This window comes from Drosophila mauritiana, chromosome X, assembly GCF_004382145.1.
Source record: "Drosophila mauritiana strain mau12 chromosome X, ASM438214v1, whole genome shotgun sequence".
Lineage (NCBI taxonomy): Eukaryota > Metazoa > Arthropoda > Insecta > Diptera > Drosophilidae > Drosophila > Drosophila mauritiana.
The window spans coordinates 16,542,307-16,568,190 of record NC_046672.1 but is presented as its reverse complement, the minus strand read 5'-3'; the positions used below and the strand labels follow the sequence as shown (position 1 = coordinate 16,568,190).

Here is a 25,884-nt window from a genome sequence, read left to right as displayed (position 1 = left end):
CGCTTCGATCCGATCCACTTCGATATATAACCACACTATATAGCCACCAAATACGAGTCGCGGTGCTTTTCGACTTTTATTTTCGCGCTCTGCCAACGTTTCGCGTGTTTTTGTTGTCGACACTGCCCTTTCTATCCCGGTTTTCAACTGAAATTTGCACGGTATACTGAGAAAGAAACAAACAAAAAAATATGTTCGCAAAAATTGAGGGGAAACGTATTAATATTTGCTACAATTACTTAAATTGTTCGATGTCGTTTGCTTTATGTCTTTCAAACTTGACTTTTATTGACAGCTTTTGCTATGAGGGTTACTTTGTTTTGATTGTACGAGGCGCGATCGAGCAGTTTCAGAAAAATATGTTTTACAAAAAAATAAAAAATAAAAACACACTCCGAAACACCCTTAAAATTTAAGCATGCCGATTTTTATTGTATAACTACTTATATTCCTTTTTTTTAAATTAATTAAATTAAATTAAATATTAGTTAACTGTATATGTGCTTCATTTATGTAAATAATGTGCTCAATCGACTTGCTGCACTTTTAACCTTAAAAGTAAAGCAAATAAATTTGTTAGGTTATGTTTTTAAGTGAAAGTAGCAAAACTCCTATTTAGTAGGCTGTGCTTATCCTGTGTTTTTCATATTTTTGTTTATGTTTTAGTCAGTGCATCAGTTCAGTTCAGTTCGCTCAAAACTAATATCAACTGCATTTTTTTTCAACTTTTTTTTTAGTGTCTAAATATCACCGAGAAGCGCAAAAACAGCATACAAAATGGTAAGTGAAATAATATAACCAATTCGGGGAACGAAAGGAGTGGACAGAGTGGGAGGCTGGGCGCTAAAAATTGAAATCACTTTCCAACCAACTGGTCGCCCAGCTGGCTGGCCCAAAACCCAATCCCAATTCAAATCCGAATCCCCAGTCTCCGGCGTGGGCGTTTTTCAAACAGGTTGCAGATTGCTCATACGCCGCGTTGGCCACCCATTCGGTGTGTGCTGTGTGTGTGTTGCGCCTAAGTTTTCCGCTTTCGATTTTCGGCCCGAAAGTTTTTGGCTTTCCATGTGCAAGAGTCATGGCACAAATGTGTGAGCGGAATTTTGAGAGTGTGTCAACTGGCAGCGAAATCAACTAAACCCAACTGAAATTGTCATCCATCTGGCTTTTGGCTACCAAAAAAAAAAAAAAAATAGCAGCGAGAAAAAAACAAACAAAAATAAAAATTCACGCACACTCGAATATGGTTTGCCTTGCCTTATTAGACTTTATGTTAATTACCATACTAAAAATGAAAAAAAAAAATGAAAAAACAATTTAGAAATAGTAGTGATTTTCAAGAGTTACCAAGTGTTTTGCCAAGTGGGCGTTCCAAGTCGTGTTTTGGAAAATATTTGAGTTTCGAATAGTGTTTTTTATCAGTGGGCGATAGCAAAAGTGCGGATTAAGGGCCTCGCTTGCCATATACATTATAATATATACTGAGCGTCCTAAGGTTAAGCTAAGCCCAGAACATCTCGCCTCGGATGATATCATCCGCAGCTTTTTACACACAAAATATCATCAATTTACAAAGCGATTTATTCGTTGTCCGCTTAATAAAATGAGCCATATAAATCAGCCACTTTGGCGAAGCCTGCTTAACCAGAAGGTTTTGAAGAGTCATCCACGCGATGTTCCACCAGCACCATCACCATAATGATCGTGATCGGGACAGGGATTGGGATGGAGATTGGGATCGGGGAGGGAGTGATGGTCTGGTCAGTGTCTCGACGAGTGATATATGAAATTGGTTTATTCACCCGACTAACCAACACTGAAAACACAAGGAAATTGATGCTACTTTTGGGCTTGGCACTTTTCTAAGCACACAAGTCATTTGACTCTGGTGTTGTGATCTTCAAATAGCTGCTGTAAATGATGAATGAAAACGATTTGCTTTTATATTTCACAACAACTCGATTGGCTGACTTGGGGTTTCTATGGAAACTGGGTCTTCTATAGATTTTCAACAACTCACTTGTTATTATAAATATGCATATTGTTTTGATTTGAGATATGTTTTATCCAAAAACTTTCCATTATCGTTTCTATTTGTTTATGTTATTTAAATGGCTATGGATTTACAATTTCCTCTTTGTAATTTATAACATATTTTAGTGTCTCTTTATGTTGCGATTAGTTGCTGCTTTTGTTCATGATGAAATAAATTTAACTTTCTAGCAGTTGGCTAGCTTCCTTTTATCTTAACTTATTTAAAAGATGTTGTCATAAATTCGCAGCCTTCCGAAAAGTACAATTTCCAATGTTTTTCGTCTTTAAATAATCCGCTCCATCGATCTTCCGCAAAAGTTTCCCGGCAGATAATCGCATTCGTATATACAATTTGCCGTATATTACAAAGCCATTTCGGCATTTCACTCACAGTTTAAATGGTATAATGGCCATCACGTATACGCACTGTGTGCCGCACGATATTTCGAGTGTGTGGGGCTCTTTTGTGGGGGATCTTTCGCTCATTGGAGGCGTCTGCTAGCAATTATCTGATCCAAGGCAGCAGGCCTTATATACACATTGCACGCATGCCCCGCTCCTCCTCGATGATTGACAACTCTGATTGATGGACGCAGAGCAAACAATAACAACAATCGAGAGCACTTGACGCCACCCACCGAAAGCCCTGTAAATTTTCACTGCCTGCCATGAATCATGCGTTCAATATTTTAATTATCGCCTATGAATAAACAATATACACCATACAACAAAAAATAAAATAAAAAACAGAGAACTGTAATATTGTTTTCGACTTGTTGCGGTAGCCTCTGATGTATTGTTTTAATTATTATTTTTTTTTATTTTTTTTTTTTTTGTAATTGTTACGTTTATTATTTTTGTTCTGCTGCATCGGCAGCGGTTTTTTTTTTTGCTTTTGCTGCTTTCAAGGGAAAAATATTGGAATCGCATGCAATATTGCGGCAATTAACTGATAAGAAATGCAAATCGTCAACAAAAACGTAAACGTAATAAACGTGAAAATTGCAATTCGAGCTAAACTGAGTAAGCAAAAGATGGGTGACAGTGGGTTAAATGGCGGGCCAAATGCGCTTGGGATTCGCAATTATATGGGTTAAGCGGCAACTTCGATTTCTGATTAGTTCAATTTATAGTTGCAGAACACGGGGTTAAGCTGGCAGTAAAGGTCATTGAACTTACTTTCGAATCACTTTTTACTAAATGTAATGTGTGTGTATTTAGGAAACGGATTCCCCATTTATTCAGTGCTAACTTTTTTATGCATACATATGTATATACATATATTTTTGTTTGTTTGTTTGCTGCCCATTAAGCGCTAAACATTTTGCTTAATTTTCGTTGCCTGGCTTTTTGCAACTTTTTGTATTCGGGCTGTGTGGCCTTTTGTTATTGTTTTCTTTATCCAAGCAAACTTATTTGAAGTGTGCGAGAGAGTGTGCGCTGCCCTTGGCCCCCTAAAAAGTGCCCCCTCTCTTTCCTCCGCGATAGCCCCCTCTCTTTCTTCCGGCATAGCCCCCTCTCTTTCCCGTGCGTGTTTGTTTAATTCGAATTCTAACTCTAGCGATGATCTAAGTGAGACGTCGTCTAATGCAGAAAGAAATGCTTGTTTTTGCTACATCTGGCGAACAACTTGAAACAAGCCAAAGAAAGAAAAAAATAAAAAAAATTGGAAGAACGAGCAAACCCGAAAGAAATGTGCGTTTAATTTGGGCAAATTAAATTTCTCGAAATTACCGCACACTGAAATGTAAATAAAATCGCAATGAAAACATCGAAGGATTGCCATTCGCGGATATTTCACTTTATTCCCGTTATTTATGGCCGCCTCTTGCTGCATTCTAATGAGCAATCGTTGCATTCTCTCGTTTGGCTTCCGTTTGAAATCGCCTAACTTGGCCAACACACATCTCATTTGTGGGCCGACTTCTTGGGCGGTTCAGCCTTATTTACTCGAAGGTGTTACAGCCAGGTGATAATGGGCCAAACGTGCTGGGCTAGTTCATTTAATGGCTGGCCATACGAAGAGCTAATGGCTAAACATGGCCAAAAGGGGGCAGGTGTTTGCTACCAAAGTATTTATAAGAAAGCTGCATACTTTTGGGGTCAGCATTCCTTTTAAGGCGAACACAAGTGGCTTTTCAACATTTTTAATGAGTTAAAAACATAATTAATATTATATAATATTTATTTATATTTTGCAATCCCTTCCCGTTGATATTTACTTATCGAAAACTTGGATCTTTCACAACTTTGGTGGCAACCCATCTGACAACTCAATATTGTATAATCTATGTTATTGTTATTAATGCCGCTGCTTTGTAAATAATTTTACGCTGATGCTCATCGTTTATTGTAGTATATATGTGTATATACATATATTTATTTTGATATTTGCGCCGGGGGTTCTTTGTGTCGAAGCCTTTGGCATTTGGTATTGGGTTACGTAAATTCGCGCCAGCAGCTGTCTCTGCGGTTTTTGAACCCGCCGGATGAGCTGAATCTCCGATGAATCCCATTAGCCCGCTCCCAGAAAATTCGCCCATAATTATGGTGTATTATGAAATATTTGAAGTACGTGATTTTCATTTGAAATGCGCGAAATTAATGACTTCTATCCGCCGCTGCTCATTCATTCGGTTGCTCTCTCCCATTTCTCCCCCAGTCGGAGCAGCCGTCCATCTGTCACAAGTGCAATGAGGTCATCCAACTGCGCATCATTACCGCTCTGGGCAAGACCTGGCATCCGGAGCACTTCGTCTGCAAGGACTGCCAATGCCCCATCACCGAGGCCACCTTCAACATCAAGGAGGGTGAGCCCGTCTGCGCCGACTGCTTCGTGTCGAACTACTCGGGCGTTTGCCACGGCTGCCAACGTCCCATCCTGGAGGTGAGTAATCAGCATGATTAAGATTGAGATGGAGAAATTAAAATGTTAATTAGTTCGGGTATTTTGCGCACATGCATACAGCTTTAATCAAGTAACATATTATTTGTATATATATTTTTTAAATCGTTTTTCTATAACAATTTTTTTAAACTTGCCCGAAACTGATTTGTCTTACCAATATTGTTTCCATTTTTGCCCAAGCCAAATGTGCAAATATTTATGTACTTCCACATACGAGTAATACGTATCCGTATCTTTTTTTTCGTATCCATAAGTTCGCATCGTCTGTTTGCCATAAAATCCGCGGCTTTACGAGCATCGTTGTAATGAATACTGTCAACATTTACCTAGATTCGCTGCGCCATAAAACCACTTAGATATCAGCTCGTATATGCTTAGTGACGATTTAATTAAGGAAGTGATTGCGATTGTATTTTTAGACATCTTTCACATTGAATAAGGCAAGAAAGTAGCCGTGAATTTCTATATTTAAGTGCAGCGTTTCGAAAAGCATTTTCAGTTTCACCTCTTGAACTGAAATTCGAAACTGCATTTTGGCATTTTGAAAAGCAATAAATACGCAAATAAATAGTTTTTAATCGATTCAGAGATTACATGAACTGACTTTCTTTCTTAGAATTTCTCTTCTTTTTTTTTCTCTGAATTCATTAAATATTTTTGAAGCTGTATTGTGTTTGCTCAATTTATTTGGAGAGCATTTGTTATTCCCCGTTTGCTGTTGAATTTCGCGCAAGGTCGGGCTGAAATCACCGTGGGTGTGTGCGCGATTGATTGGCTTTGATTATGATTATAAATATTTGTATATATGCACATTGTGTGCACTATTGGTTATTAGCTATTAGTTGTTGTACATAGCCATTCCAATTGCTCCATTCTTCTGATTTCCGAGCAGCATGAAAGTATGCTGTTATAATCACTTGGTTTATACTTAGTTAATTAACTCATTTCTTGCACTACTTGTGGTATGGATTTTAAGCTGAATTATAGGATACTACTCATATTTAGTATTGCATTGCATTTTCCCATGCTAATATACATCTATCTTATATTCCTAGCGCACCATCAAGGCCATGGGTGAGACGTGGCACGAGGAATGTTTCCTGTGCAGCGGACCCTGCAAGCAGCAACTGGCGGGCTCCTCCTTCTACGAGCATGATGGACGTCCCTACTGCCGGACAGACTTCGAGCATTTGTTCGCCGCCCGGTGCGGCAAATGCAAAGCTCCCATTACGGAGAACGCGATCGTGGCCCTCGATGCCAAGTGGCATCGGGAGTGCTTCACGTGCAAGGTACATAACAACTACTACTACTTCTGATCGATCGTATAATGGTTATGTATATATATCTGTGATTTCAGAAATGCCAAACACCCATCACGACCAGTTCCTTTGTCGTGGAGGATAACCAACCGTTGTGCAAGGCCTGCTCCGATTAGGAAATCCGGAACGCAACCATTCACATAGCTATCCATGTATATTATCTATTCTTATGGTATTTGTAGTAATCCAATTTGTTGATCCAATCGCCGAGGAACGCAGCAGCTAGGTCGTGAATGTGAAAATGGAAAATTTGAAAAATTTGGAAAAATTTTGAAAATCTTGAAAATTTGAAAAATTTTGGATAATTTTGGAAAAGTTTGGAAAATTCCAAACCATTTCGGGCTGGAGAAACTTACATTTTTACAATTTACACAGGAACACGAGAAGTGCATGCAAATGGGTTGGAGCTGTTGGTGGGCGGAGGGGGGTTTTGTTAATGCTTAAAATAATTACATTTCTCTTTTGCTATCTCACTCACTCACACGCCCACAGCCACGCCCACGCCACCCACTACGATTCTCCACTTGCACAAAAATATCTGATAAATGGTATATAAAAAAATAATCTTTGAATCATTGTTGATATCTCTTACAAATAAACAAAATACAAACAAGCACTGATTGCATTTTTGTGGTTAATCGAATTAATTAATTAAATAAATTAATTCGTTTGAAGTAAGCATTTTATTTGCATTACCAATACTTAACAATTTAGTCTCGCATTTGACCGACACAAGCGTAACCAGTGAATAATAATTAAACAATTTGGAAAGTGAGCAATTTAGACGACAGCCAGATGGATAAAACGATCGATGGAGGATTGGGGGAACTACTGCTCCTGGTGAACACCACCTGCCTGTGCCGTCTTCTCAGCGAGTATAACGCCCAGAGATCGAATGAGTGGATCCAGCACCTGTTTCACCTGCGAGCGGGATACCATGTGCAAGGCATCCAGCAAAGCGCGACGCAGTTGCTCATCGCGCGGCGCTGGCTTTGATCTCTCCAGCTGGGCATCCTCGTTGAGCTGAGCACGCTGATAGGCCACAGTGGGCAGTAGGCTCATCGAACTGCTGGTGCCAACATCGGCGGTCATCTGAATCTGGGTTTGCATCTCGTCGGGTCCAAGGGATCGCATATCCATGTCACAGGGCTGTTCTATCTGTCCATTAGCATTCTCACCAGGATTCCCTGGAGCGGTGGCTACATTTTGAGTGTTTCTCGGACGACGCATCCGTAGCGGTCGCTTCTCCGGCTGCTGGCGCTCCTTGGGCACCAGACGCGGTTCGTAGAGCTTCAGGTCATTCAGGCACATCTTGAGATCGTACCGCTCGTGCGATCGTAGCTTCTCCTGCCTGGGCTGAGTGGGTGCCCGCGGGGGCTTCGCGGATCTCTTCTTGCTATGTTTCTGGGCACCCTGGTGGTTATTACCCTGTGAGTGACCCTTCTGTAGGCGCCGCATCGCCTCGCGGGCCAACTTGAAGCGCTCCTCCTGCATGTCCTCGATGAAGCTGAGGAATCGGGTGCACCGTTCCTGCAGGCACTCCACCACAGGATCCTGGCGATCCAGCATGCCCTTGTCCAGGCAGCAGTTGGTCATCGTGTAGATCATCTCAATGAGAGCGCTCAGCTTCTGGGGCACCTTCTCGAGCAGGAAGTAGCGTAGTTGCCTCTGGAACGTCTGGATAGACTGCTGCATCAGGCCGTAGACGCAGACGACCCTCTGGCAGGCCTCGTTGGAGGTGGCACTGTTAAAGCTGGCCACCGTGGTGTAGCGCACATCGTCGATCATTCCCTTCAGAGGATAGAGGAAGTTCCTCGAGAAGCGCACGCAGAACTCGAAGGCATTTCGCTGGCGTTTCTGCCGCTCCTGGGCACTGCTATTGGGCACCTGAAGGTGGAGCAGACTGGTCTGCAGCTTGTCCAGCGCGTTGATGATCCGCTCTTGGGTCAGGGTGATCTTGTTGTAGATGGCCAGCTTCTCGAACTTCAGATCCTCCAGGGATTTGCTGTAGACCACCATGGGTTTGGGCTTGCGCCGTCTGTTTAGCCTTTCGGGTGCGGTTACTACTTCCTTCGGGGGATTCGGCGGATTCGGGGGATTAGGTGGATGTTGTGAGCTCTGTGGCACGGCAGCAGGCTCATCTCCGCCACCCGCTCTCAAGGCGCGCCGTGTCCTTGGATTGGGAGCATTCCTTTGATTTCCCGTGGCCAAGACATTAGTCCTGCGAGGCTTGCTAGTCTTTTGACCAGCATCAACTACCCACGTCCTTTGGCTGTCCCGCCTGGGTGCTGGTGGTGCTTCGGACAGCTCCGATGGTGGCTCCTGGGTTTCCTGACCCTGGGTTCGAAACGTCTCCTCCGACTTCTGCGATGTGTATCTCATGGGCGAAAGACTCTTGAGCAAGCTGAGCCGATGGGGTCGCCTCTCCATCTCCACAAAAACAGGGTGGAGGGTATTCCCGGCGAGATGATCCTTATCCGAATCACTGGACGTGTACTGTGGCTTGGGCTCCACATAGCGCATATAGCCCTGACGATCCGCATACTCGTGCTCCAGATCGCTGTCCTCGAGGAAGAAGGGCACGACTGGCTCTGGCTTCACTGTGCCATGTTGCTCCATGAATTCGTACGCCGAAAGGGAACTGGCATTCTGCGCCTCGCAGACATTCACCTTGATCGCATGCGAAGCCATCTTTGATGGCAGGATGTACGTCCAGTTGGGCTGCGGCGTATGATAATCCTCGAAGGATACTTGTCCCAGATGGGCCGGCGAACCATCTACATCTACCCACGATTCATGTGTCTTCCTCTGCTTCTTCGTTCGAGTCCTTCGCTGTTTGGCCAGCATTTTTGGACGCGGAGTGGCATCGGGACTAACTGGGTTAGACTCTCCCAAGGTCTGGAGCTCAGCGCAGACCTCCTGATGCAGTTCCTCCAATCTTTCGTAGGTATGGCCCTGCTGCAAGACCTGCATATGATGATTCTTCTTTCGGCTCGTGCGACTCTGCTTTTTTCGACCCTTGACTGTATGCTTTACAATTCTTGGTGATTCGGAACCACCACAAAGACGAGGCGAAGATTGTGATTGGTACTGAAAGTCGTCTGGCTCACTAGCAACATACTCTTCCTCATCATTGTCATCATTATCAATATTATCATTATCGTCATTGCAGATGGGATCGGAATCGAGAGACAGCTGGGTGACCACGTCCAAATCGCGTGAGGTCACCATGCTGGTCACATCCTGACCCGGACGACGAACCTTGCAGAATCGCGGCATGCTGGGCACATGGGTTCTGCCCATGTCCCGCTGCCGCTTCATTTGGGCCAATTCGGCACCTCGCATGGCATTATAACGCCTCACCGCATTCGGAATGGATTCCGGTCCAGAGAACTAGGTAACCAAAGAACCAAGTAGTTGGGTCACCATTTGCTTTAGAGACATTTATAAACTGCATCAATCTTACCCGAAACTCAAAGTTGCTCCCTCGACCAGCCGATTGCGAATCAAAATTGCATCCGTACATATCTTGGTAGCTCATCTTCCTCGAACTTTTTATACGTCTGTTAAGTGTTAGCGTTTTTCAATCTTTTCACGGATATTGCATCTATATATCAGTGGGTTTTCTTATTTTCGAGGGACCTTAAAACCGAATAGAATTTTGCTCTGAACGTTTTTTCCAAAATAAAAACAAATTGTAAGAAAAGGTCTGAGATAAGACTTCTGTTGATAGGTTTTGAATGAACGTTCTGATCGACCTAGTTTTCCCAAGTCTACAGCTTGCCATTTAGCTGAGCACAAAATCTGACTGCCTTTTGTCGAGCTGCTCAGTTTTAGAGCAATGTGCATGTTCCCAGGTTAAGTTTCCATCCAGTAAAAAGGACACCATTAGCTTATAGAATAGATTGCACGGGTTGAACGCTTTATTCGGATCTCTCCATTCCATCTCTTCCTGTTCACAATAAATAGTACGACGAAGGTTTCAACTTAAGTTCTAGGCATGCTTAAAATAAAATAAAAAAATCCTTAATGAAGATCCTCGAAATCGCCGCTCCTCAGCCGAATATATTCGAGTACAGGCTGTTCAAGCCATTGCTGATGGTCGAGAAAATGCCACTGTCGCTGGAGGCGGCGCCCGCGTACGGCGGTACAGGTGGGCGGTAATGCTGGGGCGCCGGAATCGGGCGGTACAATCCACCGGGACCCACTCCGCCACCCACTGGCACTCCGCCGGGACCCATGGGCCCGATGCCCTCCAAGCGCTGTGAAGTCAACAAGATGTTATACGTAGGTGCACACAGATTACGATTTGGTTCCCTTTCTAGATTATTGTTACAAGCAACCATTATATTTAATAATAGACCCTTTGCCAGCAAAGGTCAGTGTATTTAAGGGTATTATTTGTCAACTTTTGTCTAGGATTTGTTAAACCAAAATAAAACTGAGAAATAAGTTTTTGATAAGCGAAAAGTAATAACAAAAATGTAATTTAATTTATATTTTACGCAATTTAATTTTTTATAGATTTTTCAAACTAAAAGTGTTAGATCTTTAAGCTACATTCATTTGGAAAATTTACGTTAAGTTCTTTTATAAACAAAAACCAAAACAGATTACTTGAGCTTGAAGTGAGATGTTCATTGGTGTTTTAGTGGGTTAGTTGCGTAGCATTTCCTAGGTCTAAACCAATTTAGCTATTATTTACACACTCAAAGAAATCGGATCGCCATTATTCTGTTGGCAGCTGCAGTTTTCCATTGACGCGACGATTCACAGTTGAGGATTTTGTGGTGGTCGATGTGCCCGAAGCCAACAGATACTGATTATCGTTAGCGGATATTAAGGGGATTCAAAGCACACAAAAGGGTTAGCCATCACCTTGGATTTTAAGAGCATAGTGCAAGTGGTGACCCCACTCCACCGAGGGTGGCTTGGGTTACCTACCTTCGAGGGCTGCAGCGTCACATTAAGCAGCGTGGGATGCTGCTCCACGATCACGAACTCCACCTCGCGAGGAGCGAAGCCCTCGGCAAAGACCTTCAATATAATTGGCATAGTCAAGTTATACATACATACATATGGTTATGTTAGTGATCCTGGCCAGGGATACTCACCTCCACTTTGTAGTAGCCCGGCAGAAGTATGCGCCAGAACTCGCCGTACTTGGTGGTCTGGAAACCCACATCGCGTCCCTTGATCTTGATGGAGGCTCGCTCAATGGGCATGCCCGCCGGATCGAACACGAATCCCTGGACTCCGCGGTGCGCCTCGGCCAGGAATTTGATGAGGGACTTCATGAAGGAAATAAAGAGATCATGGAATAAGTATATTAGTATATTTCAAATAATCATTTACTCACCAGCTGATTGTCCTCCCAGTACTTCTTGAGCTCGTAGGCTGGCGGGAACTTGCAACAGGATATCTCCAGCGTAATCTCCATGCAGCCGTACCACACGTAGTTGTAGTCCTGCATCCCGCCGGTCAGTGGATACCAGGCGGCTCCGTTGGTGATGCCGTTCTCGAAGGCCGGCGTCGCCGACTTGCAGGCGACGCCCCTGGACATCTTGGCATGGTTGCGGGCATAGACCAGGGACAGGTGCTTGAACACATCGTCGTCGGGCGTCAGCGATGGCGCCGCCGAGTAGGTCTGGAACACTGCGCCCAAAGGACATGTTTGGCGGAACGGAACGGAAAGAGAAGCAAACACGATTAGATGGATCGTTCGGGATCTAATGTCGCGGACTCACTCGCGCACAGGGCGGACGAACGGCAGATCCCTTTGAGCAGCCATATTGGTGGGAGAGTACAGAATCAGCTTTATCAATCGGAACTCGACTGGGAGTCCAAAATGCAGCCGCAAGGATAAGGCCTCGCAGAACGAAGCCAGGGATGTCCTTGCAGATCGCAATCAAGTTTTCAAAACGATAATAGCTCATTCACTAAATCATAACAGCTCATTCACTAAGATCTCTTGATAATGCATAGTCCACAAACATTGGGCTATCATTGGACTTTGGAAGGCTCTGTTGATAACACCCATCTGGAACTATCTAGAAACCGGAGTAATGAGCTTCCTAACAAAGTTTCGGTTGTGACCCACCCACTTCATATCAGCTGAGAAACATGGGTAACCAAATAAGCAGACAGACATAACTTTATGACCTGTAGATGGGAATAACTTAGGATCGCTTTCTGCAAGGACATTTGGAGTAGCAGGGTGTGGACATAGTACAAACTACTGAGACTACTTACTGGAGTTCGGCGTATTGTCGTACGGATAACTGGCCACCAGGGCACCACCATGCAGGCTTCCACTGAGCACGAACTGGATCTTGGATATCCAATCCTTCACCGAATCCGTTTCCGGCTGACCCCGCTTGTTGTTCTGCTTGAAATAGTCGGGAAAGTTGCGATTCAGATCGAATCCACGGGCATTATATCTATGAAGTAGGTAAGTTAGGAGGTGCAATCTAGGAAATCTGCAAGAGAAACCCACCTTCCTTGGCCACCATCGCATGTGCCCTCCTTGGAAACCGCATAACCATCCGGATTCATTGTGGGCAGGATGTGAATCCGTGTGTTGTCCAGCAGCCATTTGACGTACTGATCCGAGTTGTAGCTGGTCACGAAGTACTGGATGAGGTGGAGCAGCATCTCCCGGCCGACGGGCTCGTTGCCGTGGATATTGCCCACGTACTTCACATCCGGCTTGCCCACCATGTGCTCATATGGCGACGAGCTGACCACCATCACCCAAAGATCACGTCCCTGGATGGACTTTCCGATGGAGTACAAGGCGGTGAGATTGGGGTACCTCGCACTGGTGGCTCTATTTAAAAATTGCGTGAGTAAGCAAAATAGTTAGCAGTATACCTTGTTTAGTTAGTATAATAGGTGTTCTTAATCAAGTTTAAATTATATAAATAAATGAAGAAGCTCCGCAAAGGATCTCCGAGTAAAGGACTCACCTGAGAAACCTTGTGAGCTCCTCGTGATCGTGGTAGACAAAGTCCAGGTGCTGGGCATCCGGCATGTAGGCCCTGGGCTCCGGCAGTCCCGGCTCCGCGTTCATCTGGTGGTGCTGCATCTGCATGGAATCATCGGGATTGACCGTCTTCGCATCGCAGAGAAGGAGATGGAGCAGGAGGAGCAGGACGGAGGGCAGCAGGAGCAGCTGCAGCTGGTGGCCGGCAGCGAGTGGCGTTCGCAAGATCATGGTCGGTCGGCGGTGAGTCTGCGAATGGTCAAAACTGGCGGTCGGACCGACCATATAATGGGGGCTTGTCTCTGGCGGTGCGAAATGCGGTTCGAAACGAGAGCCAACTGGTTGTGCGGCTGGCCAAATCGAATCGGATCGCCATGGGATGGGATAAGATGAGATGGTATGGTATGGTATGGTATGGGATGGGATGAGATGAGCTTTGCTACGTGCGAATCGAGATCTGCGATCGTTGGCCCCGGTCGTCGTTTCTGTGTGGCATGCCTCGCCTCAAACGTGTTCGCCCTGGACTATTACCCCCTCCACTCCGGCAGCTGACAGCAACCATCACCCCAGCGGAGTTCGTTGATACATGGCCAAGGAAATGCCCACATAATAGTCATACAACATCTTAATTTACTGGATCCCAAAAATATCCAACTAAATATGATGGTAATAATCATAGAAATCAGCAATCCGAAATCCTGTTATTATACCATTTCTTTTCATATTTATACATTTATATATTTATATACACTACATTTTAAATAATTAGTATAGTATATGATAGGCTTATACTTTTGCCATCCCTATCGCGTTCCCAGAAACTGATCCCCGGAGATACCATTGATACGCGGCTCGATCCCGATAGCTCCCACAAGGCGAGGGCTTGTCTAATCAGGAGGAGTCGCTGTCACCGGATGGCTCTATCTATCCGGCTATCTCTCCGGCTGACAGATAAGATACCCATACCCATGCCATACCCCCTGTACGGGTGGCGAGCCCTATAAGAACTCACGCCATCGCTGCGAGCCCATCAAAAGTCAAACAAGCGACGTGCCATCATGAAGCTGACCCTCACCATTGGACTAATCCTTGTGACCGCCGGAGTTCTGGAGGCCCAGCCGCAGGGCAGGATCGCCGGCGGAGAAGACGCCGTTCTCGGCCAGCTGCCCTACCAGGCGGCCCTCTCCATCGGCGGAAGCTTCAACTGCGGCGCCGTGATCATTGGCCAGCGTTACGCCCTCACTGCCCTCACCTGCGTCTGCTCCGATGGCAAGGATAAACCGTAAGTGACCGTAATGGAAATCTGGATTAACTTTGCATAGTTGAAGCGAAACTTGCAGGAGATATGTATCATCAAAGTATTTATGCAACTAAGTTTAAGGAGCTTTCGCGTCCAAAAGTATTTCTTATGAAAAGACAAGGATAAATGGACATTCCAAATATTTATAGATATGTAGGTTATATTTGTTCAAAAGTGAAGGGTATTTTAATATGAAAAGCTGGTTTGAGTCCTTCTAAACTTTCTCCCAAGACATACTAGCGAACTAGTGACTTAAATTCCCCCTATTTCAGATGGTCTGCTGTCCTGTTCGCCGTGCACGTGGGATCGGTGGATCTCTACAATGGCAAGCAGATTCGCGTGGAGGAGATCACCATCAACCCGAACTACAGCAGCCTGAAGACCGGAATCGCCCTGCTGCGTCTGCAGGAGGAGATTACTTTCAGCGAGACGATCAGTGCCATTCCACTGTCCCAGGACGTTCCGCCCATGGGCGTCCAGGTGGAGGTCTCCGGCTGGGGCCGCACCACCGAGTCCGAGGTGAACATGCACCGCACCCTGCAAATTGGAGCCGCCGAGGTGATGGCACCACGCGAATGCTCCATGGCCAGACGGGATGAGCTGCTGGTGAATGACGACCAGGTGCTGTGCCTGGGTCATGGACGTCGGCAGGGAATCTGCAGTGGAGACATTGGAGGCCCGGCCGTCTACCAGGGCCAGCTGGTGGGTCTGGGTGCCCAGATCCTGGGCGAGTGCGGCGGAATGCTGCCCGAGCGATTCATTAGCATCGCGGCCAACTACGATTGGATCCAGCAGCAGTTGCAATAAACCAATGTCGATAGCAAAAGCATTCTAAAAAGCTTACGTTTTTGTTTTTCAAGAGGGAATTTTAAGTTAACAATACTGTTTAAAGATAGTTTATTGATATTGTGATATCATGTTTACAACATGTATATTAACTAAATAAAACATAGAGCTAATTTTTAACTTTTGTAAATCATGTTTCCTCTTTTAGTGGCTTTTTAATTGGTTTTATACATTCAAATTAAGTTAAGATAATATTGTATTTTAACATCACAGGGTGAATAAATATTCTTAAGAATTACCAAACACTATTGCTTTATCTAATGAAGTAAAAATTAAACAAATATCGATAGACCATAAATATAGCCATTGTTATTTTGAAATTCGAATTATGTAGCATACTTATAGGAGCTTTATTAGAAATCTTATAAAAAGGTTAATGATTAAGTCATAAATTAATAAGTGGATTCAATGATTGCGGAGTCAGATGTAAATATATACCCATATATAAGCTGGAATGCTGATAGCACTTAAAATTTGTAACATTGATAGAATGGATTACTTCCTATCGGAGAAAACAATACCTTCTGTATCTTAAAAGCACTCGAAGTAAAGTTTTGTAATAGAAAAGATTGTTGAGTGTAAATCAAAACCGGAAAACCCTACTCTACTTGAACCACTTTGGCTGAAATAATATTTATAAAATCTGCTTCAGTTGTTTTTGTATTTAAAGAGTTACACAACTAATATTTGGAATAATTTATACGATGTTTCCCCTTTACTTAGTCTGAAACAACAAATACTATTTTAAATGGCTCATGAAAGTAATTGTTAAAATGCAATATTCTCATACATCCCTATCAACGGTTCGGTTTTATTTAAACAGCGTTTTCGTTTATCCACTGCAGATGCTGGGTCACATCCACGTAGCCATCGGGCTGATCGGAACCACATCCGCTCACGAAGAAGGCGGCAATGCCCACCAATTGGCTGTTGTAGGACGCCGGAGCTCCGGCATCGCCGGAACAGAGTCCGGCGAAATCCTCGGCCACCGGGGACAAACAGAGCAGATCCTCCTGCTGCAGGAACAGCTCCTTCTGGCAATCGGACGCACTCAGACTCTGCCTGGTGGCCACCTGGAGGCCATGACTGAGAGATCCCTCCAACTGGCTGGATCCCCAGCCGGAGAAGGTGATCTGGGAGCCCGCCGCCGGTCGCTCGGTGGCCAAGTCAATCGGTTTCGTATTCGCATTCTGGACCACCGGCGATTGCAGCTCCAGCAAGGCCAAGTCATTAGAGCCAAGTGCATCCGAACTGGAGTAGTTCGTGTGGATTATGATCTTGGACAGCGGCACCAGTTGACCACCGGCCAGGCGCTGAATGCTGCCCGCTCGCACATTGTAGGAAGGAGCTGGGTAGCTAAATGGAGGGATTGGGAAATGTATTCTGTTTCACAGGACTATCCTACACAGTGAAAAAGTTATATCAACTTGGCAGCCCTTTTCAATTACTTAAATGGAATTAACAGCTAAGTTAAGTTGCTTTCCAAATTTTGAAAATATTTATAAATAAATTAAAAAACTGCGCCAGAATCGAATTAGGCTTAACTTAAGTTGATATGAACTTTTTCTCTCTGTGTAAAAACCATCTACCTCTGCTGTCCACCGCCCAAGCTGACGCAATGTGCTGCGGTGAGGACCCACTTTTCGCGGATCAGAGCTCCTCCGCACACATGGGCGCCATTCCGCCGCAGGGAGATGCTGTGTGGCTGGGAGCCCACCTCCGCCGGCAGTCGACTGGATTGGACCACGCCCAAGGTCACGATGACCAGGAGGAGGAGTAGTCGACTGTGTGGATATGACTGAACCGGACTCATGGCTTGTGGGATCTCAACTGAAAGGTGCTCCTGCCGGCCGGCGGGCCTTTATAGAACACCCCGTTTACGACCATGGGTTAAGCAATCTAATCGCCACACGTTTGTTACCCCCATAAATTCAAGTCGCTCTCCTTATCGCCATGCAATGGCCATCGATTAGATCGCTGAGTGGCGCTGACCACCGATCGTTGGGTGATGGGCACATTCAGTTGCCAATCCATCGCCATGGCTGATCCACGCATTACTTTGGGCCTCGGCCTGCTAATCTTTGGCCTGATCCTCTCCGCGGAGGCCTCGCCACAAGGTCGCATTCTCGGCGGCGAGGACGTCGCCCAGGGTGAGTACCCCTGGTCGGCATCCGTGCGATACAACAAGGCCCACGTCTGCTCCGGCGCCATCATCTCGCAGACCCACGTCCTGACCGCCGCCCACTGTGTGTCCAGCGTGGGCATCACCCCGTGAGTTCCAACTACATAATATATCTTGGATTTCCTAAGCATTTCACTATGAGAACTGTATGAATATATTCATCCACCAGTTCTAATCCCAGTTCGTTCTGATTCCCCAGAGTGGATGCCAGCACCTTGGCCGTCCGCGTGGGCAGCATTAACCAGTACGCCGGCGGCAGCATCGTGAATGTGAAGAGCGTGCTCATCCAGCCATCGTACGGCAACTTCCTGCACGACATCGCCATACTGGAGCTGGCCCAGACCCTGGTCTTCAGCGATCGCATCGCAGCCATCGCACTGCCCCCCAAAACTGAGGAGGAGACAGAAGATGTGGACGCTGAGCTGCCCAACGGAACTCCGGTCTATGTGGCCGGATGGGGTGAACTGTCGGATGGTACTGCATCCTACAAGCAGCAGAAGGCCAACTACAATACGCTGAGCCGATCGCTGTGCGAATGGGAAGCCGGATACGGCTACGAATCCGTCGTGTGCCTCTCCAGAGCCGAGGGCGAGGGCATCTGTCGTGGGGATGCCGGAGCGCCCGTCATCGATGACGAGAAGGTGCTACGCGGCTTGACCAGCTTCAACTTCGGACCCTGCGGCAGCAAGTATCCCGATGTGGCCACCCGTGTCTCCTACTACCTAACCTGGATCGAGGCCAACACGCAGTAAACCTTTTGGTTCGCCATTCAAGGACTACTCTTCAATTTTTTATATATTTTTTTTCATGTGCATAAAGTGTGTTATCCCCTTTACAAAAAAACGAAATTGTGTTTTTAACTTTATATGGTTGCAAACTATATGGAATTTAGTGCTGGTCATAAAGCTCCAATCGATAGAATAACATTCAATTGGCGCCGTTCAAAGGTTCTTCAGTTTTTCAGTTGCCAAGAAGCCTTGAAACTTTTTTCTAGTTTATGGGATGCCGTCAAGGATTATCTAACAAAACTGCCAAGTAAATGGTCACAACAATTGGTCATTATTGTTTATGGAGTCATATATATTACGGAGCTATTTAACAATACATTTAGATAGAGATCGAAGGAAAAGCCCGCAATCAACCTGGGTCAATCTCCTATGACTAGGCTGAATCTTTATAATCCAGATTTCTTATCGCCAAGCTAAAGATATCAAGCAAGGGTAATTCCTACTAAATACGACAAAATCCCAAGTTTTCCACGCCTGATCTTAGATCATCCTGTGGCCTGAAGCACCCTTATTTCTGTAGCTCCCCTGAGTCATGTGTTACTCATCATTATCTACTATGGATGGTGTTGTACTGTCACTGGACACCACTGGTCGTTTGGTCTATTTGGACTTCCCTTCCACCGCCTTGTGCAATTTTCTATTTATGTGCCAATTAATCGGTGAAATAACAAGTAACAATAGTCTATAGCGGCATAAAGTTGGCAATGGCGGTGATAAGATTAGATTTTGTCTGATGCCCAAGCCGAAGATAAGGCATGGTCAAGGAAGTGGTGGAGAGCGTGGGGCAGAAGGTGGAGGAGGTGGTGGTTATATGGAGCTAGTCTCTTATATTCTCGTCGCTGGCATTGCGCATTTCCATTCCAACCGCCGTGGGCAGCAGAACCACCGAAAAAAAACCAAAGAATACACGAATATAATGATGCAGCCGAGACTTGTGATTTTGGGTCTGATCGGATTGACGGTGGTGGGCATGTGCCACGCCCAGGGACGCATTATGGGCGGGGATGACGCAGACGCCACAGCCACCACCTACGCCGCCTCCTTGCGGGTGGACAATGCCCATGTGTGCGGCGCTAGCATTCTCTCCCAGACCAAGATCCTGACCACCGCCCACTGCGTGCATCGCGATGGAAAGCTGTGAGTACCAATACCAATCTACTAACCAACTATTATTAATATTAAGTGGTCTTAAATCGTGGAAATAGCAAAAATGTAGTTTGGTGTGTACAACTAGGCGAATGAGTGATATTTGATATATGATAACCATAAAGAATATTTTCGCATATATAAGTAAAATACAATTTGCTTGGCAATTTGTATTCCCTTTTTGTTTAAACCATTATGGATAATGGTAATGATAAACTAATCTAGATTATTCCCACCTAATCCCAAACAGAATCGATGCCAGTCGCCTTTCCTGCCGCGTGGGCAGTACCAACCAGTATGCCGGTGGCAAGATTGTCAGCGTGGAGTCGGTGGCAGTGCATCCGGACTACTATAACCTGAACAACAACCTGGCCGTGATCACGTTGAGCTCTGCGCTAACCTACACCGATCGGATCACTGCCATCCCGGTGGTCGCCAGCGGAGAGGCTCTGCCCGTCGAGGGATCGGAGGTGAGCGTGGCCGGCTGGGGACGCACCACTGACGGCACCAACTCCTACAAGATCCGTGAGATATCGCTCAAGGTGGCCCCGGAGGCGACCTGCCTGGATGCGTACAGCGATCACGGCGAGCAGAGCTTCTGCCTCGCCCACGAGCTGAAGGAGGGCACCTGCCACGGAGACGGCGGCGGTGGTGCCGTCTACGGCGACAAGTTGATCGGACTGACCAACTTTGTGGTGGGTGCCTGCGGCTCCCGCTATCCGGATGTCTTTGTGCGACTCTCCAGCTACGCGGATTGGATCCAGGAGCAGATCGCCTAGGTCATACCCACCCGTTTTTCCTTCACATAGCTAGTTCAAAATAGAAACTTTTACCCAAACTCAAAGCGGGCAAAATGACTCAATAGTTTGATTTTGATAAGGATAAGGATCGGCGATTGCCACTGGACTTGTGGTTAACGTAATAATCGCTAACTAAGCATACTTAGTTATTTATGAGCTCAATGGCAGCGCTATTATAGCCCAGAACTCTAGTCATCGATAAAGTTTTCCGTTTTTAGGGTCAATTTAGGCAAGCTTTACGTAAGTTGGGCCTTCAGTTAATTATATAAGGAAATCCAAAACTAATTTATATTCGCTGAATCTGCTCACTAAACTATCTTTCCTTGGTCTATTGAATGTTCCAAAATCCCAGCCTGACTTTTCTTACTTCTGCACTTAAATGCCATGGTAACATAATTGGAATATCTTATGCTATATGCTAATATTCAATAATTATGCAATAGGAAACTTTCAGCAAGTTTCGCTTAAGCATTTTTGTGGTTCCTTAACCCTTTTCGCCAACTTTGGCCTCCAGACTCTTCCCATCCCCAAGGCACACCCCTTGTAATTAGAGGGGCTTCATTTGCCAACGAAATGGGGTAACTAAACTAAATTAGGCTGCAGCTCGATAGCGACATTGACTTTGACATTTTAAGGAACTAATGATGATGAGGGTCTTAGATTTGGGTGGTATATACATACATATATATACACCCAGTCAATCTTGCAGTGAGCACTGCTTTTCAGTTAGCTAAGCCCAATCAGTCATGTTACCATTCTGGACTTCTCTACTCGTCCTTGGTGCAGCCGGAGTCCTGGCACAAAACGACACCGTAGTGGAACCGCGCATTGTGGGCGGCACCAGGGCGAGGGAGGGTCAGTTTCCCCACCAGATCTCACTTCGCCGACGTGGAAGCCACACTTGTGGTGGCTCCATAATCTCCAAGGACTACGTTGTCACCGCCGCCCATTGCGTTAAGCAAGGCAACAATGTGTAGGTATTGAATGCTCAGGAAATCGCGCTTCTCAATCAGAGTGTTTGCCCTCAGAGCTCCAGCTAACCAGCTGGAGATTCAGGCGGGCAGCCTGCTCCTTTCCAGCGGCGGAGTTCGCGTTCCCGTGGCCACCGTCACCGTGCATCCCAGTTACCAGGGCAATGGCCACGATGTCGCTGTGCTGCGACTGCGCAACTCGCTGACCTTCAACTCCAACATAGCCGCCATCAAGCTGGCCACCGAAGATCCGCCCAGCAATGCCAACGTGGACATCTCCGGCTGGGGCGCCATCTCCCAGCGCGGACCGCTCTCCAACTCCCTGCTGTACGTTCAGGTGAAGGCTCTGTCCCGTGAAACTTGCCAGAAGTCGTACTTGCGCCAGCTGCCGGAGACCACCATGTGCCTGCTGCATCCCAAGGATAAGGGTGCCTGCTACGGCGATTCCGGTGGTCCGGCCACCTACCAGGGAAAATTGGTCGGCGTGGCCAGTTTCGTCATCGGTGGCTGCGGACGATCTGCGCCCGATGGCTACGAAAGGGTCTCCAAACTGAGGAATTGGATCGCCGAGAAGGCCAGTGTGTAAAAAAAAAATCGAGGTTCGGAAATCACGCAAAGATATCACGGAAAATTCCCATGGAAAAGCGGTTTTCTATATATCTTATATATATTCTTTCACATTAATTTGAGCAACGTAGCGGATTGCTATGTTGTAAAATGCACTTAATAAATATAAAATATTATCAGCACAGCAAAGGATTTTTGAAGTCTATTCTTGATAATAATTCTTAATTTCACTAAAAAATAACAACGAGTTTTCCTTTTATATTTTTATATATTAGTTAAGATTCAACTTCAAAGTTCGTGACCCCATTTGTAAATATCTATCTTATGATATCATGCGTTTGTATCATTTCGTGCTATTTAAATCCATATGGGAGTTAGTTGATCTAATGAGGAGTCCCCCATTTTCCCTTATTTTTTGTATTATTTTTTTTTATTTTATTTTTATATATTTTTTTTTTTGGTTATCTCTACATGACTCATTTGCGAGCCAACGGATTGTGACCGCTTTTTAGAACCCACTTGGTGGATTGGGAGATGGGTGACTTGGTGGCTTCCCATTTTGGCCGCTTGGCAATTTATTAGAGCGCAACTTTTACCCGCTTTTCCCCGCATTTCCCCGCCGGCTAGTGAAAGTGAAAATGAAAATCAGCTCCGAAACTCGCCCAACTCTTTCTATTATTGCTCGGTAATTTTCCGCTTTTTTTCGGTTTTCAGTTTTCAGCTTTGCTGACTTCTTTTTTTTACCAGGCACTCGGCGTTTAATGACTTTGTTTTGCTTTTCATTTAACTGGTCTCGCATTTTTTATTTACTTTTCCACAGTTTCCACAGCTTCAGTTTTCCACCGCCTCTTTGTTTTCCTTCGCTCTCTTTTCGGGGCGCAATTATCGGATCGCTGGGGATCGTGGCGTGCCTCCATGGGTTTCGGTCCCATCCCAAAGTAATGCCCCAGGTAAACCTGGCACGATTTGTTCGGTTTGTCCACCCGGCTGGCTCTGTCAATCCGCCGCTCCATCAATCAGTCCATCAATCTGTCAGTCAATGCGACGCTCGAAATGCAATTCACGGACAAAGTCATCGAACCCTTTGGAGTTGAAGAACTCCATGATCCACGATCTTGGCGGTGATTCGGGGGATTGGCTCCCAAATACCTGAATATTCATGCTCATTCGTGGTTATAACAATTTAGAGAATTGCACCTAAATAATAAGCTACAATTGCATTTCTTTGGAATATTTTTGGATTTCTAGGCGCTGACTATATGTATCTGCTTAAGATATGATTGCTCATGATATATTGCATAATAACATAGACTTTTTTTGTTTACTAAACTTAATTTATAATCGCAAAGTTAAGAAGTATCTACCATTGTGTAGATTTGTCTCAGTGTGGTTCAAACCTGATAAGAAATCGCCGAGTTTATCATCTCCCCACCGCCGCAGTGGCTCAATTTCACCCGCTCCACTTTGGTGCCAGTTCCAAGAAGCCATCCTCCTCGCTTTGCCCACTTGCACTGGCCAGTTGGAAATCCACTGGAGACGCGAGAGAAACATTCAAAAGTCGAGACATGTCGCGGCGGCAAACAAATTTCTTCTTATTTTGGGCTTCAATTTTGATTAGCATGGAAAGTCAGTGTAAGTGGCTTTTAATGGTCACAGCGATGGCAAAGCCGATCGGCGGGTTAATGGTAACGGGTTTGCCCGAATCCGGGCGTGGAGAAACACTCATGACTCTTTGCAGTCCGAAGACTGAAAACTAAAGACAGCAGACAGCAGACAGAAGAAGACAGAAGACAGCAGACAGAAGACAGCAGACAGAAGACTGGGGATTCAAGAGTTGCGAGTGGTGAGCAAGGTGGAGGGAGGGGAGGGTTCAGTGGAGCAGGCCAGTTAACCCACTAACCTTGTTAGCTTAAAAGTGGGCAGCCACTGGTTAAAGGCGCGCACCACCACTGTCAAGTTCAATGCTAAAAGCCTGCCAAAAGGGGCAGCACACACCTATGGCCAAGCAAATAGTGACAGCCCAATTTAAATTGCAGATGGTTAGAACAATTTGAATGTTATGAAATAATACATTTGTTACATTATTCCACTCTATTTAAAATTATTATTTAAAACAAATCATGCTTCGAGGACTAGGACGGATAACTGTATTTCTTATTAGCATATAGGATCCATATAAATGATTCACAATGTGAAATCATTATCACTTTGCGTGCAAATGGAATTTCAGCGTTTATCAGTAAGACATTTTGATGACTTGTGTATGATGAATTGACATGTTGTACCACATGCCCCATCATCATGCCCCCTGCTGTGCTGGGAAAAGGAGGCGGGGAGGCCAGTGGGCGTGGCGGGGCCTGAGGTCATGCGATGGCCTTCGAAGGAGGCGACATGCGCAGTGGGTTAGTGAGCCATTTGGCTGCTGGATTGTGGCGCTGTGGAGTGGGGGGTGTTTATATAACAACAATGCTGGTGCAGGCCCGCCGACATTCGCCTGCAATGTGACCTTCACCTTGGCAGTGGCCGCAAGGCCGCGCCTGCACCACCCACTTCCCACACGACCAGCCCATGTCCGCCCAATCCTCGCAAGGCCTGGCCTTGATCTTAAACTTTCCCACGAGAAAACAGACGGTATTCGGTATTCGGTATTCACCTGATTTCTTGCTGCTGCCTTTGGATTTCCAGTTTTCTGCCCGACAGCAATTTCTATTATTATTCTTGCAGCTGCCGTTGATGTTGTTGTTACTGTTGTTACTGTTGTTGTTGTTCTCGTTGTTCTTCGCACCTTTTTTTCTGCAATGGGAAATTTGCATAAAATATTCAATCAACTTTCATTGTTCCAGGCGGCTGCCTTTGCCGGGCTTCAATTTCGAGCACATAAAAAAAATGCAAACAAACAGAAAGCAAAACAAATTCCGTCTTTTTTTTTTTTGGGTAGTTTCTCTTTGCGCCTACGCGATTAAACAAATTAGCACTGAAAAATTGTTGAGACAAAAATGTCGCGAGTGTTTGACAAATCAAAGGAAGATTTACGCGTTTCAATGGATTCTTCTCTTCATCTCATCGAGCTTACACTTTCCCAAAAAACCAGAATGAAATCGCAGAGAGAGAGAGTTTTCAAAACGCGTCCGATTGCCAGCGCCGTTTAAGTTCGACTGAGTTTGAGGCGCGTTGTTCGTGTGCTGCGGAGGCCAGAAATCAGAAATCCAGCCGCCAATGCTGCGACCTCCAATCGGGCTGGAAAAGGACTTGAGTCACGAAAGTTTTCCTTCAAACAACAAATAATTTATTTTACTGTTTAAAATTAATTTCTTTTAATTTTTTCCTTCGTTTTTGTATTTTTAAAAGCAATTTTCCTGAAAAGCCTTTTCAACTTTTGGTTTTCAAGACATTTTGCTTTTGGCAGTCTGCAAATTTTGAGCACCCGCTGCAATTTTACAACCGCCAGCTTGTGTCAGTGCGCACAATTGGAGTGCTGTGGTTGCGTATTCAGTACTTTTTTGGTATATTGTAAACTGCTCGCATTGCTTAGAAACAAACTCTCTGTTTTTCCTAGTTTCTATTCGGTCTACAATACAATTTGTTTAAAAAACAACATTAATACAATTACGATAATTTGTTCTGTTTTTTGTTTGTTTCTCTTTTTACGTTGTATAATTCGCTAGAGTTTTTCATTCAGTTGTCAATTATTATCCTTTTAGATTTGATGATCTTTTATCCATTATATCCATTAAATGAGCATCAAATTAACGTCGATGGAGGAATGGTGGAATATATAACATTCAGAAATTCTTTATTTATTTATTTTTTCGTTATGTATACGTGAATTCTAAACAATAAAAATGGAAATTTCTTTAGGAACATTTCAGGGAAAAAATCATAAAAAATGTTTCAAAAGTTTCTGAAATAATGGCACTCATATTATTACTTATATTAAATACCATTCTTATTTTTAAGAATTTTTATTCTTGTTCAAATGTACTTTCAAAGACTTTAATTTGAATTAAGTTGTTCAAGTGAAATGGCGCCAAGTAAGAC

General features: G+C 45.0%; 8 protein-coding genes across 10 annotated transcripts; 5 read left to right on the top strand and 3 right to left on the bottom strand.

Moving 5' to 3' along the window:
- Window positions 1-73: 73 nt before the first annotated feature.
- LOC117147726 (transforming growth factor beta-1-induced transcript 1 protein) lies at window positions 74-6,877 on the top strand. Its single transcript, XM_033314726.1, has 5 exons — window positions 74-161; window positions 738-780; window positions 4,697-4,921; window positions 5,998-6,231; window positions 6,300-6,877. Exons 2-5 carry the CDS (start codon window positions 778-780, stop codon window positions 6,375-6,377), a joined length of 540 nt encoding a protein of 179 aa, XP_033170617.1. The 5' UTR covers window positions 74-161; window positions 738-777; the 3' UTR covers window positions 6,378-6,877.
- Window positions 6,878-6,931: 54 nt separating this feature from the next.
- On the bottom strand, window positions 6,932-10,031 carry LOC117148398. The gene is made up of 2 exons (XM_033315762.1): window positions 9,728-10,031; window positions 6,932-9,654 (listed from the first exon to the last, which is right to left on the bottom strand). Exons 1-2 carry the CDS (start codon window positions 9,800-9,802, stop codon window positions 7,090-7,092), a joined length of 2,640 nt encoding a protein of 879 aa, XP_033171653.1. The 5' UTR covers window positions 9,803-10,031; the 3' UTR covers window positions 6,932-7,089.
- Window positions 10,032-10,154: 123 nt separating this feature from the next.
- On the bottom strand, window positions 10,155-25,020 carry LOC117147422 (carboxypeptidase D). 3 transcript variants are annotated; one of them, XM_033314299.1, is made up of 9 exons: window positions 24,920-25,019; window positions 24,500-24,639; window positions 13,230-13,511; window positions 12,758-13,090; window positions 12,514-12,701; window positions 11,621-11,931; window positions 11,376-11,552; window positions 11,206-11,298; window positions 10,155-10,523 (listed from the first exon to the last, which is right to left on the bottom strand). In XM_033314299.1, exons 3-9 carry the CDS (start codon window positions 13,475-13,477, stop codon window positions 10,317-10,319), a joined length of 1,557 nt encoding a protein of 518 aa, XP_033170190.1. In that variant the 5' UTR covers window positions 13,478-13,511; window positions 24,500-24,639; window positions 24,920-25,019; the 3' UTR covers window positions 10,155-10,316. The 3 variants fall into 3 exon arrangements, with proteins under 3 accessions (XP_033170190.1, XP_033170191.1, XP_033170192.1); XM_033314300.1 differs by having other exon boundaries at window positions 11,621-11,916; XM_033314301.1 differs by lacking the exon at window positions 10,155-10,523 and adding an exon at window positions 10,841-11,080 and having other exon boundaries at window positions 11,621-11,916; window positions 24,920-25,020.
- Window positions 14,305-15,353, top strand: LOC117147425 (serine protease SP24D). Its single transcript, XM_033314305.1, has 2 exons — window positions 14,305-14,528; window positions 14,819-15,353. Exons 1-2 carry the CDS (start codon window positions 14,305-14,307, stop codon window positions 15,351-15,353), a joined length of 759 nt encoding a protein of 252 aa, XP_033170196.1.
- On the bottom strand, window positions 16,184-17,444 carry LOC117147424 (serine protease SP24D). The gene is made up of 2 exons (XM_033314304.1): window positions 16,982-17,444; window positions 16,184-16,748 (listed from the first exon to the last, which is right to left on the bottom strand). The coding sequence occupies exons 1-2, from the start codon at window positions 17,203-17,205 to the stop codon at window positions 16,208-16,210; spliced, it is 765 nt and encodes a 254-aa protein (XP_033170195.1). The 5' UTR covers window positions 17,206-17,444; the 3' UTR covers window positions 16,184-16,207.
- On the top strand, window positions 17,431-18,326 carry LOC117147423 (chymotrypsin-1). Its single transcript, XM_033314303.1, has 2 exons — window positions 17,431-17,663; window positions 17,774-18,326. Exons 1-2 carry the CDS (start codon window positions 17,431-17,433, stop codon window positions 18,324-18,326), a joined length of 786 nt encoding a protein of 261 aa, XP_033170194.1.
- Window positions 19,279-20,365, top strand: LOC117147427 (chymotrypsin-1). The gene is made up of 2 exons (XM_033314307.1): window positions 19,279-19,499; window positions 19,759-20,365. Exons 1-2 carry the CDS (start codon window positions 19,279-19,281, stop codon window positions 20,285-20,287), a joined length of 750 nt encoding a protein of 249 aa, XP_033170198.1. The 3' UTR covers window positions 20,288-20,365.
- On the top strand, window positions 21,043-21,865 carry LOC117147426 (serine protease SP24D). The gene is made up of 2 exons (XM_033314306.1): window positions 21,043-21,281; window positions 21,337-21,865. Exons 1-2 carry the CDS (start codon window positions 21,055-21,057, stop codon window positions 21,863-21,865), a joined length of 756 nt encoding a protein of 251 aa, XP_033170197.1. The 5' UTR covers window positions 21,043-21,054.
- Window positions 25,021-25,884: the final 864 nt, after the last annotated feature.

What these genes read in the sequence shown, in the direction of transcription:
- LOC117147424 (XM_033314304.1), bottom strand. Translation starts at nt 17,205, where the DNA reads ATGAGTCCGGTTCAGTCATATCCACACAGTCGACTACTCCTCCTCCTG. An exon ending in TTGGGCGGTGGACAGCAGAG is followed by an intron (nt 16,749 to 16,981) that starts GTAGATGGTTTT and finishes CCCTCCATTTAG; the next exon opens with CTACCCAGCTCCTTCCTACA.
- LOC117147726 (XM_033314726.1), top strand. An exon ending in GCCAACGTCCCATCCTGGAG is followed by an intron (nt 4,922 to 5,997) that starts GTGAGTAATCAG and finishes TTATATTCCTAG; the next exon opens with CGCACCATCAAGGCCATGGG. An exon ending in GGGAGTGCTTCACGTGCAAG is followed by an intron (nt 6,232 to 6,299) that starts GTACATAACAAC and finishes CTGTGATTTCAG; the next exon opens with AAATGCCAAACACCCATCAC.
- LOC117148398 (XM_033315762.1), bottom strand. Translation starts at nt 9,802, where the DNA reads ATGAGCTACCAAGATATGTACGGATGCAATTTTGATTCGCAATCGGCT. An exon ending in GGAGCAACTTTGAGTTTCGG is followed by an intron (nt 9,655 to 9,727) that starts GTAAGATTGATG and finishes TTGGTTACCTAG; the next exon opens with TTCTCTGGACCGGAATCCAT.
- LOC117147425 (XM_033314305.1), top strand. Translation starts at nt 14,305, where the DNA reads ATGAAGCTGACCCTCACCATTGGACTAATCCTTGTGACCGCCGGAGTT. An exon ending in TCCGATGGCAAGGATAAACC is followed by an intron (nt 14,529 to 14,818) that starts GTAAGTGACCGT and finishes CCCCTATTTCAG; the next exon opens with ATGGTCTGCTGTCCTGTTCG.
- LOC117147423 (XM_033314303.1), top strand. Translation starts at nt 17,431, where the DNA reads ATGGCTGATCCACGCATTACTTTGGGCCTCGGCCTGCTAATCTTTGGC. An exon ending in TCCAGCGTGGGCATCACCCC is followed by an intron (nt 17,664 to 17,773) that starts GTGAGTTCCAAC and finishes CTGATTCCCCAG; the next exon opens with AGTGGATGCCAGCACCTTGG.
- LOC117147427 (XM_033314307.1), top strand. Translation starts at nt 19,279, where the DNA reads ATGATGCAGCCGAGACTTGTGATTTTGGGTCTGATCGGATTGACGGTG. An exon ending in GTGCATCGCGATGGAAAGCT is followed by an intron (nt 19,500 to 19,758) that starts GTGAGTACCAAT and finishes AATCCCAAACAG; the next exon opens with AATCGATGCCAGTCGCCTTT.
- LOC117147422 (XM_033314299.1), bottom strand. Translation starts at nt 13,477, where the DNA reads ATGATCTTGCGAACGCCACTCGCTGCCGGCCACCAGCTGCAGCTGCTC. An exon ending in GAGCTCACAAGGTTTCTCAG is followed by an intron (nt 13,091 to 13,229) that starts GTGAGTCCTTTA and finishes ATTTTTAAATAG; the next exon opens with AGCCACCAGTGCGAGGTACC. An exon ending in TGCGATGGTGGCCAAGGAAG is followed by an intron (nt 12,702 to 12,757) that starts GTGGGTTTCTCT and finishes CCTACTTCATAG; the next exon opens with ATATAATGCCCGTGGATTCG.
- LOC117147426 (XM_033314306.1), top strand. Translation starts at nt 21,055, where the DNA reads ATGTTACCATTCTGGACTTCTCTACTCGTCCTTGGTGCAGCCGGAGTC. An exon ending in GTTAAGCAAGGCAACAATGT is followed by an intron (nt 21,282 to 21,336) that starts GTAGGTATTGAA and finishes GTTTGCCCTCAG; the next exon opens with AGCTCCAGCTAACCAGCTGG.